General features: G+C 35.9%; 1 protein-coding gene across 1 annotated transcript in view; it reads right to left on the bottom strand.

Moving 5' to 3' along the window:
• RNF180 (ring finger protein 180) overlaps positions 1–11067 on the bottom strand; it is a 72934-nt gene extending 61867 nt beyond the window's left edge. Inside the window, exons 1-3 of the mRNA XM_074166692.1 lie at positions 10966–11067; positions 8634–8729; positions 4073–5020 (exon numbers count right to left, since the gene is read on the bottom strand). Of these exons, the coding sequence (XP_074022793.1) occupies positions 4073–5020; positions 8634–8729; positions 10966–11067 (1146 nt within the window). The remainder of the gene's footprint in view (positions 1–4072; positions 5021–8633; positions 8730–10965) is intronic.
• Positions 11068–12229: the final 1162 nt, after the last annotated feature.

Genomic DNA, 12229 nt, shown 5'->3' with positions numbered 1-12229 from the left:
AGGACTGCCCTTTTTCTCCTGTGTGTCCTCTTTCCTTCTTCTTCTCCAGGGCCTCATATTTCCCTAACAAAGGTCACATCTGAGATCTTGAAGTTACCGCTTGCCTCCCCTGGCTGTGATTTCATTTCACTTCCTTCTCTTCCTGCTTCATTTTGGTACCAACATTAAGTAATGCTTTTAGCCCTCCAACAGCCAGCCGAGAAATCCATGCTCGGTCTGAGGATGATTCTTGTTATGAGTATCACCATAGAAAGAGTGACTGAAATCCAAGTAGATAAACACATGACAAGACACCTGAAGGATCTTACAGTTTAAATGCAAACATGACAGCGCAAGAAAGAGAATTATAAACCAATGCACACATGAAGAAGAGACAAGCATAGATTAAGTGAACTAAGTGCACAAGTTACGTCTTTGAAGCCTAGCGCCTTCAACTACAGGACTCTCAGCTGTTAGAGAACTGAAAACTCAAGGCTGCAGGGCAAGATAACAGCACCTGACAGTGAGGATGCAGTATCTCACCCACCTGTTTATCCTGGGAGCATGAAAGCAAATTCACTTCATGAAAACTAGTCGTGTTTGCAAGACAAAACTTTCATGTTTTTAAAAAGATACAGAAGAACTGATGATGTGTCAAGTTATAAAATGGAGCATTTTTTCCAATGGATAAGGATAATTTCCAAGAGGATACTGTACTTTTGAAGCTGGCTACATAGTCTTCCTCTATGTAAAAAGATTGTGAAGAGAAATCAAATAAGACTGGAGGAGCCCAAAATGATATTTCTGTCTGAGATCTTTCAGAAAATTACTGCAAGCGTCAGACATTAGAAAACAATGCAAACTTATAACAAGATACACACAAAAGGGAATTTATAACAGAAATACTTCATCTCCTTAGCTATAACTATTATTAATACTGGCAATTTCTAGACTTAAGTAGTTATTATAACACCCTAACAATTGACCAGAAACCTAAAAATCCCCCATGAACAAAAACGTGCACAAGCACAGACACAGACACACACAAAATTCAAGTATCCCCCTTACAGGCACTAAGAGCATTCCCTTGCAGAGCAGACAGAGGAAGCCTGGGTCCCTCTGCTGTCAGCAGACTAGCTCAGTCCCACACCTACACCAGAGCCCAAATTAGGGCAGGCATCTGGGGGCAAGTGCAGGTCAGGAGGCACAGAATCGTTCCTATTTACAATCCACGGTTTATATACTTCAACTTAATTACAGAGCGCATTCTGCCACAGCACAACATTTATGGCTTACAGCAAGAGAGAAAAAATGTTTGACAAGTAAAGTTATCACACTATAAAATAAACTTAGAGAAGCTGCCTATGCACTTAAAAAGAAATTCCAAAGTCTGAACAGGTCTGTTCTCTTGGACTGTTCACCAGAAAAACTTTAATTAAAGTTAAAAATGAGATGCACGGCACCTTTAACAGAGACAGCTTAGGAGACTCACCTCATATCAGGGTTCTGCTGCACTAAAGTACTTCTTAAAAGAGCACTTAAATGAAATACTTCCCATTGTCATTTATCAAAACTCTTTCACCCCATGCACTCAGAGTTTATGCTTTTTTCTCTCTGTGAAGTTTTGCTATCTGATTCCTTAAGCATATGTGGTAAGTATGCTGGAAATGGTTACAAAGTGCCACAGATCAGCATCCTACTGTAAGTGCCACAGAAACAAAATGCACATTTTTATGGGGAGGGGCATCAGAACAGCTGAAGAAAAAGGACAGCAAAGTGGAACTTCCGAGAGAAGGGAGGATACCTTGACTGATACACAAGAGGGAAGCAGCCATGAAATGGAGTGCATTGCAGAGGAGTATCCCCTTTTGCAACATGTCAGACTGCACAGAGGATGCAATTTGCTAGATCCACATTCTCCTGGGAAGGGGATGTGAAACACAGTGATGGGAAACACAGCTGCAGTAGCCACATGTCCTGCTTGACACACAGACTGAGAAGTAGGCCTGTTTAAATATTCCATGTCACAATCATAAACTTTCATCAAGGTTAAAGTAATCAATGCAAAACCAAAATAGTTTCCCTCAATATTACTATTTGATTCCTTATGATTTACTTTGCACACTTATTTTTAAATTTTTTGTACTTCGAAAACCTTATGCTTACTGATTAGACATACCAGATTTAACAACTGTATATCATTTGCTCTATGAAACTTAAAAATAATGTAGGAATTGGTTAAGCACAGTTTAACAAGAAAAAGATCTGAAAGTTTATTTTTCTTTCTTAGCTATCACGAATTTGGAAAATTTGTATAACATTTTATTCTTGAAAGTAACATCTAACAAAGACTAAGGTGGCTGGAGAGACGGTAGATGCCATGACAATGCAAATGCTCATATATACTGTGCTTTTGCATCATAATGTCATTTAACACATACAACGAGGCCTGGAATTTTTAAAGCCATTTTAGGGACTCGGACATGTAAGAACCTTTAGACTTACTTAAAAACAAGTATATACTATTAAAGCATCCAAATCTTGGAAAGGTTCTTTACTTTCAGTTTTAAAGAAGCATTTTACAAAATAAGAACAACTTTTCAAAATATTGCAAAGTCAATTTAAATATTTAAACAAAACAAAAAACCTTCCCAAAGGCAAAAGAATATACACGTCATACTGAAAAGTCTCATAATATGTACCAGACCCATCACATTTTCAAGCTGGTTCTCACATTTAATTGAGAGAGACAGCCTCTACGTATCTCTCTCTCAATCATGAATTCACTGCTCTGCTTTGATTCTGTACCATATTCTAAAGGCTCTGTTGACTGTGTACAGGCAAGAGCTCTTAGTCACTTGTGCCTGAGTGGAGTGGAACTGTATAAGGGCACCAGAATATTAAGGGTGAAAATCCCTTTGTACCATCTAGGTACAAAGGACTAACAAAAGATTCATACATTACCGTGGTCCTATATATCCTATTGTATTAACTGCAAACCAATGAAAATAATTTACTATCTAACCTAAGCATAGTCAATTCAAATAAACTGTGTATTTCTCAATAAGGCATAAATATTAAATTAGACTTGAATAATATAAAATGTAAAGCAATCACATTTAAAAAAAAAATCTGTGAAATAAGGTTTACATGAGCTTTACATGTCACCACACTTCATCTACGGAATATTTGAATATTATCACAATGACATACCTACCTGAAGCAGGAATGGTTTCTTGAGTAGATGCTACTTCTCTGATGAGAACTAGTATGTTTGCTCTTGCTAGCCACACAGTATTGTGTGGCAGGAATTTTATGATGAGAAATTTTCTTTTAAAGGCGTACATATCATTAGTCTTTCTACCGAACTTCAGAGCAAACAAAACCTGTGCTGTTAATTTTAAGATATATTTCTGGTCTTTCTCCCCTCCCTCCCAACAAAAATTGCATGAGAATCTACGGTCTTTAATTCTGTTCTGCTTTAGATGGTTTGAAGAAGGAAACCATAGTTGTATAAGAATATTTAACATTTCTGTTAGATTTGTAGACAAAATACCTACTAAAGACTAATATTTTAAATAGCAACCATCAATTGTTTATTCAAAGAAAAATATTTGTGTTAAAATAAATAATAGATGAAAATATCATCTTTTAAAGCATAATTTTTTCTTAACTGTAAAGTTAACTCAAAATGCTTTAACATTACTTAGAAGTTCAGAAATCCTGAAATGTTAGGGTTTTTCATTTAGAAGATTTGAATGTTTAGTTTTCCTTTAATCACATTGATTAAATTTTACTGTATTTTTTCCCACTTCAAATTTATTATTGCATCATGAAATAATAAGAAGGCCCATGGAAACTATTTATATATACCCATCAAACTTTAATTTTACACAGAAAAAAAACCTGTTTGAGTTGAAATTGAAAAACTACATGTAGGAAGAGGTCATATGTACTTGTTTGTAGGATACCTGACTCTAGGCACACCACATTAAACCAATATTAAGAGACAGCATCAAAAAAAAAGTCAGAATGATTTGCAAAAGCAAGCCAAACTTTACCAAAAATTGCATAATTAATCTTAAACACCTACTTGCTTCTGTAGCCACCGTTCTTGCTGCCTCTGTTTTCTCCTCAAGCTTTTCAACTTGTTTGTTTCTCTCTTATTCAGCTTTTGGTTGAAGGAAATACTCGTAGGCTGCAGAAGACCAACAGGTGTGATGTATTGTTCCTCTTCTACAGGACTTGTAGGTGAAGAAAGGTTCATCACAAAAGGTGACGCATCAGCAATAGCACTCCCAGAAGATTGTTTAGTCGCTTCAAAATCACATTTAATTTCTGTTTCTCTATGCAGTAATGTGGCAAAGGAAGTAACTTGAAACCTTTTTTGTAGTAGTTTGTCAGCGCTGAAACTATGTAGGTCCTGAAAAGAATTGCCACCTTTCCTATTGGACTCTAATTGCAAGCCACTCCGTGTGTAAACAAATGGATTTTCATTTTGGCCATTGTAAATTGTTCCCATACTGCAAGTTTCATATAACACAGGTGACAAAACAAGTCCCTCTCTGATATTTAAATCCAAACTACGTGATCTTCGGTGAAAAGGTTTTACAGTGCATGTATCATTCATAGGACAGGAAGCAGAAAGATTTCTTTTTCTTCCCTTTAAGGGAAGTTTTTTACTTTTCATCTCAAGTCTGGGAGCTCTTACTTCTAGACAAAGTGCTTCTGTTAATCTTCCAGTTCCATTATTATTTCTGGCCATGTATGAAAGCCCTTGATTTTTGATTTCCAAAGCTGCAGTTCCCACTTCATGACATGTATCCTTGCTAGAACCAGACTGAATTTTAAGGAGAGGTAAGTGTTGTCCTGATGATTTTGCCAATTTAAGAGAGAAGGCTGGCTGATAGTCTGTCCGACTTTTGCAGAAATGTATATTTTCTAACTGTCCACAGGAACACTTTGTTTTGCAAACAAAGTTAAAGCCCCCTAAGCAGGCCTCACAGAATGGACAGTGCAGTTTTCCAATTGTCCACTGTGCCTATGGACAAGAAAAGAAAAAAAAAACACCCAACAAATTCATTGTAAATGAATTAAGAAATGATTAAGAAATCATTACTAGAGTTACTTTTCTGCTTTGAAAAAAAGGGTTTACTTTTTGGTTTTCAAACACAATAAGAGAGACTTCACAGCAGCAAGAAAATCCACCATAAATAATGTTTTGGTCAAAATTCTGCTTGTTGCAGTGCTAACTAGACTCTAAGAAATCTAGAACATATGTTTCAAAATGTAGGGGCTTTGAAATATGTTTAAAAATTGTCCATAGATAGAATAATGCTGCAATACTAATGAAAACATTAGATCCTTCAAAGCAGTAAAATCAATTTACCATGTTAATCTGGAGTTGGCAAGCACAGTTTCTCAGCCTAGTCTTCTGAGTGCTGATACATTTCTTGCATACTAAGTACTGTGGAAGGAGATTTCTTACAAAGTGAATAGAGCTTTTTACTTCACTTACCCCACAAAAGCTTGAAATGGTACTTGTATTTTGGTGTATGTAGTACTACAACATAATCTGTGTGCCAACAGCATGACAAATCCTTAATACTCTATCTATAAGGAGTCAGTTATGTTCATTATTTGTAATTCTATGAATTCCATTTCAATCCTAAAGGCACTTTTTCAAAAGAAAGTATTTATGAAAGATCTATGAACTCCTACATATTTGCACAACTATTAGTATTTTCAGTAAATAAATTCATCTGTCAGCAGAAACAAACATCTTTGAGGATTAAAGTTACACAAGAGTTTGTAGGATCAAAGCCCAGATGACAAACAACATTACCTACTCCAGTCATACATTACTCACTAGTGTGTCTAAAATGGGGTCAAGCCATGAATACAGAAGCTGCCCAACATTTCTAGTTAAAGCATTGCTTTCAGTTGCAAATGTCTTTCAAGGTAGTTTGGGAAGATGATTCCATGACTGCTGCTTGTCTGATTGAAAGCTTCAGAAAGTTTCAGCAAAACCAATTCTGCAGTTTCAGAAAAAAGACTCATGGGGAAAAAATGTTATTTTTCACATGCAATGCAAGAAAAAATTCTCAAAACCCTTCTTTGAGAAACTTACTCCTGCCTTGCGGGCTAAAACCTCAAAATTTCGCAAGGAATCAAAGATGTGTCTTTCATTGCACCTATGAGAATCTGTTTAAATCTGCATATGTTTTAACTAAGAGAAAAAAAATCTCAGCTAACATATGCCCAAAGGCTTTCAAATCCCTGAAAATTCCTTGTGGAGGCACAGTCTCTCTCAGTTTATAAGCCTGACCAAGGTCTGCATATGCCATTCCCAAAGAGGAATTCAGCTGGTTCAGAGATTTACTTTAAGTCTCTCACACTCCATTTCCCAAATGCCATGGGCTAGGTACTAAAATTCAGGGAAAAGCACTCTCTGGCATCTTCAGTGAGTCTTTCTGACACTCAGACACTATGGAATAGTAACCTGGACCTCTTAAACAGGCAGGAGAAGTGATTCATGAAGGTTAGGGAAGAAGGTTAGGAGCCTTGCAAAAATGGGAAAGCAAGAGGCAGTAGGGAAGAAAAAGGACATCTCTATGTCCTATAAGCACAGAGACTGGGAGATGAGGTGCAGCACAAGGGAATCCAGGACTGATTTAGTATAACTTTGGCAACGGACTGTGGAAGCATTGACTCAGTAAAAGAAGTAACAGCCTACTAGTGGAGGAGGTGGTAGGGGGAAAATCAGCAACATCTGAAAAGGAGTTGTGGGTACAAAGATTTAATGATGGACTGCACAAAGAGGAAAAAACGAGAAGAAGCTAAAACAAGTTATTAGTGATGAGGAAAAGAAAATGCAGGTCAATAAAGGTTGCTACCAGCACTAACTAGATATTTATAATTATTGAAGATTATCTATACACTAATGCGTGCATGAAACCCGATGAGATTGGTTAAGAACAGGGACAGATGGCAAAAAAGAACTGGCTGGGAAGCAGTGGGTTTTTACAGCCTGCAAATAGACTTTGTGCTTATGTAAAATGATTTAGCCCTTGATTCAGAAGTCATACAGGAGAAAATAACATGATCACAAAATTATTCAGAGCCCAGGAGGATCTGAGGATAAGTTAGAATTCTTTAAAAAACCCCACACATTTATCCGTAAAGCCACAGGATATTTCCAGAGAAGTCAGAAGTGAATAAGGCAAGAGTTCCTAGGATATTAAAGGACAAAAAATTAAAGGACCCAAGATATTGGTGTTCATAGAGAAATGAATTCTCTGCCTCTGCCACTGGAGTAACATTGCTCCTCTGCAACGCTGAGTAAATATGTTAAGCCTTTTCTGAGTAGTCTATATGTTTTGTATTTCCCAGGTCTCCAACCTAACGGTCTAGGCTTTCAAAGGCCGAAGGCTGGACCATTTACAGCTAAAGGTGAAAAGAATTACATTAGTATTGATACTGAAATCAATTTTACTGAAATAATATAACATGCAAAGCACTGTAAAAAATGGCATCCTTATGATCAGGCATTCAAGATTAGGCAGTTCTGTAACGTGGTGAAATACCTCATCATCCTTAATTTTCACCACCCACCCCCCAAGATTAATCTTTCTGAAACAGACACATTATTGTTTCATGTACTATTGAAATATGAGATAATTAATTTTAAAAATAGATTAATTAATGTTTAACAAAATAAAACAGTAAAACAATGAAGGAAGATTAAATAAATTTTCTTAATTTTTGAATGCTTAAGTTTACAGTCATAACAACTTTTTTCCTTTTGTATAATTTTCAGGGTAGATTTGCTTAGATCAGAAGTTACTAGCAATATAGTAAAACTTAGACACTGGAATCTAAGCAGAAAGAAATGCAGGTATTGTTTGCCTCTCAGAGACTCACCAGAGAAAAACTGTAGTGCAAAAGAAAAACATTATTTCTGCTTACTATATCTATGCAACTACACTAACTTCTAGACCTAAAATAACGTAAAGAAAGTACTCAACTGAAGCAATCAGTACAGCAGGAAAGTTATGAGATGGCTTGTAATTTCAAATGGGCAGTTAAAACTCAATGGGCAGTGACACTGGCTTGTAATCAGACCTTTGAATTTGCAGGAAGGTAACTACTTTCTATTCATATGACATAATAGCACATTAAATATAAAAGACATCACATCATATTCCAACAACTGATCTTTTAACAAACCTCCAGTCCAGTTTTATGGAGTAACATGCTTTTTTACTGTCACTGTCATGTGTGTTAGTACTGCAAGATACTATAATCAAGACAAACCAAAACCCAAAGCCTAGATAATTAATATAATTTTAAGCATTGACAAAATCTGCAGAGGTGCCCGTGACAGTTATTTGGACAAACATAAATACATTCATCTATAAATGGGCAGGAACAGAATTTATCACTTGGAGATTTTATGCATAAATAAAAAGAAAAACATTTAGGAGGGAAAAAAGCCTCTGTAAATGGTAATGATAAAAGTTACTGAGAAAAATTCCCTCAGAAGGTCTCTGTAATATATGTGGACCTTGGCAGAAAAGTGTCATTGAAATTTGTTCCCCTTACTTTTTTCACATTTTGAATGTCAAAGATGCAAGCAAAAAAAAAAGATCTACCTTTTCAATGACACATTTCACCCACTCTGGAATAGCTTCTAAGTTCACATGCCATACATTGCAAGATTCCTGAGCAGCAGCTGAAGGTTGTGATGTCTGTCAAAAAAGAAGTATTGTTGTATTGAAATACAGTATATTCAACATTCATGTAAGCTTTTTTTGTTTGAATATAGCCAGAATTCAGCTTCCCAAATTCAGTAAATATTTTATTAACAAATGATAAAACTCAAAGATGTTAGTGCATTTTTCAAGCTAAAAATCAGGTAGATGCTGTCAACATTTGTCTATTTCTGAATCTAAGGACATTGGACAGACTCCACTGTAGAGATGGAGGCGTTTGGAGGTGGTTTTGTTTTGTTTACAAGAACAGAAAGTATGCAATTGCAGATCTTCCAAGTATATTCGGAAATTGATTTCAGAAGCACCATCAGCTGGCACAATTTTCCAGTAAAGACAGGAAAAATTGAGTTCTAGTTTACATGAAGGCTGTGGTCAGTACTGCACAACTATGCCACAAATAGTTTTAAATTAATTTTCTAACGCTTGTTAGAATAACTAGCAGATAAACCAGGTACTCTTAGCAACTTTTGAGTTTTTACTGCAATGATGTGACCAACTGAAGAGAAAACAGTATCTAAAAAACTGTAACATTTCACCAACTGATACTAAACCAAAACATTTACCTAACTACCTTTTAGCACAGAAGTGATACTAGTGTAATTAAATCTTTTAATATGGTTTAGAATGCCAGTAAAGTTATAAAGATGGATAAAAATATAAGGAAACTGGTGAGTGTTAAAGTCTTAAAATCAGTTGTTGAAATTTATGAATGTGGAAAAACACTGACTCCTATATTATGAAACTCAAGGGAATAAAAGTTTCATTATGCTGAAGATTGAAAGTGGGGCTATTCACAGAAGACAGAACATTTTAGAAATTCTCCAAGTAATGACAGCAGACAGATAGATCCGTTTGCTACGTCTACGCTAGTGTCCTCCTCCTATCTGTGGAGAGTACCTGTGCTTCAACTTGGATATAATTCTGATTTAAAGTATTTACACTGCATTCGTAACTTCAACATATGGTTTTAAGATTTGTTCTAAAATTTTTCTCTTTCACTTGTATTTCAGCTATGTCTTTAACTCTTCTCATCATAGTGCAAACTCTGCCTCCCAGTGTCTCAGGAAGTACTGTTAAATTACCTTTTTATTACCATAATTAGAGAAGGAGCTACTTCAGTCTTGTGCACAATGCTGGTGGATCTCCACTAGCAATTAAAAGCTCCACTGCGGAAAAAAGACACCTCCTTCTTTTCACTACTTTTCTTCCATGAAAGGAGTTGAAATTTTGCCTGACACACCCTCAAAAATGGCTTCAAACCATGCACAAAATAATAATTCAAGTATAAAGAATGAAACCTATTCCAGAACTTCAAGCTCTGCAGGCGGAGTGATTAAAATGGGGTTTATTAAAAATACTAATTGTATGAGGATCTTTGTAAATAGTAACTTTGTTTCTACCTCTATTGGTTATATCCTTCTCCAGTGCCAAAAAGAGTTGTTGCATTTCTAATGCATCAATAAAAAAGATCAACAATTTCCCTTCTATTTGCTTTTTCACTTTGGTTCAAGATCATAGGATGTAAGCACAGACTTCTGGCATATTTGGAAAGACTCTAAGTCTTTGTGATTACTAACTTCCATTATAAAGCAGCAGGAAATACTCTGTCATTGTTTTATTCCGTATGATTATTTTTCTGTTTATTTTAATAAAGATGATGTAAATCACTAAAAGGTATTTTAGCCTGGTGGGCACCCCCTCCCCCTCAGGGTGGGCTAATCTTCTGAACTATTTTTGTGCCAGATTATTTCCCACTTTTTCAAAATAAAAAGCAAAAGTTTCTGATGTAGGAATATTTGACACATAGTTAACTACTGCAGTGAAAATTAGTATCAGTATTTAAAACACACCTTAGAAATAAAGAGTTCTCTGTTAAAAGATATTAAAACAAAAAATGACTGCATTAAAGCTGGCAAAAAAAGATGGCAGAACCCATTTTTATATGAAAAGTGGTAACACTGTATACTCTACACAAGCTAGTAGTCAAACATATCATGAATATCAGCCTTCATGTCGCAGAACATAAAAGTGATCACTGCCTATTCAGCTTCACTACCATTACTGCTTATGTTACTCTCTATGGAATTGTCCATATTTTAGTACTTATTGCCAAAAGAGACTAATTACTAAGTGAGGACATGTCTAATACTTCTTAATTTAAAAACAATGGCACTGGAAAAATTCACAAACTCCCTCCAGATGCTATACTTACTTCAGATGGTTCTTTTCCATGACATTTTGCAAGACAAACAGAATTTGCTATACATTTTCTACATCTCCAGCAACGTAGAACATCAGCCTCTTTGTTACTCATGTCAACTTGTGATTCTTCAGCTTTGTATGTCTATCTGTAAAGACCACAAAACATACAACTCAGTCACCTGTTGAAACCACATATTTTCCTCTTGCGATCCAGAAGTCTGTCAGTTGTCTCTTCACTATAGAGGAGACTAACACTTTATTTACAAACATTCTCTAATCTTGTATAGCATGCCACCTAAACATTTTAAATAGCAAAGTGAAACAGTTGTTCTCATTTCCAGGTTGCATACCAAACTAGAAAGAACAACAACAACAAAACAAATAAAAAAAATAAACCCACTTCCTCAACGTTTAGACAAAAGACAGGAGAACTGCAGTTTTCCCAGAATATGTACATAGAAATAAGAGATTGCTATCCACACATTAAATACACACACACATCCATGTGATGCCACATAACAAAAATTAACGCTGACATAAAACCACAGAAGACAAAGACTGTTTTCTCAATATTCCCCTGGAGGCTTGCTCCTTTCAATCATTTTGTGTGGGAAGATCACTAGTACTGGTGCAACAGAGCTTTTCACAGACCTGAACTGACCTCCTCCTAAAACAGAGACCTAAATTAAGACAACCAGAAGGACAAGAAAAGTACTTTTCTCTCCTTGGGCTTTGCTATGTTCTGAAGTCTCTTTGATCTTCTATAACCTGTTTCCAAAGCATTCTCTTTTCACCATGCTTTCTCCAAAGGTCCTCCAACTCTTTCTACCTGCTTCTGGTTTTACCCCCTCGTGCTAGCTACATGAAAAAAATAAGAAAATCTTTTACATCTACACACTCAACTCAAGCAGTATGCTCGGGTTATGCCTACTCAAAGTGCTAAAGTGTACGGCTCTTACTGCCGGGGAGGCTGGGGCATAAAACTTTAAACCAGTATTAAATGAATCTCTGTTCTTCCACAGTCCAAACACCTGATTTTGCAATCATCTCAACAATTTAATTTTTATTTAGTTTTCTCTAACTAAAGAAACTCCGAGGTCCTCAGTGCAGGCTGTCTGAAGAGCAGTTTGACTTATTGAGCCATACAGACTTCTGCATTTTTCCCATTTTTCCCCATGTATACCTTTCCCTTTCCTGCCTTTTTTTCTGAATTAATCAAGGACAAAGAAAAAAAAAACACACACAGAGGTTATTCATTATTTTTTAATTTACAT

Source organism: Numenius arquata, chromosome Z, assembly GCF_964106895.1.
Source record: "Numenius arquata chromosome Z, bNumArq3.hap1.1, whole genome shotgun sequence".
Lineage (NCBI taxonomy): Eukaryota > Metazoa > Chordata > Aves > Charadriiformes > Scolopacidae > Numenius > Numenius arquata.
This window is presented reverse-complemented; position numbering and strand designations above follow the sequence as displayed.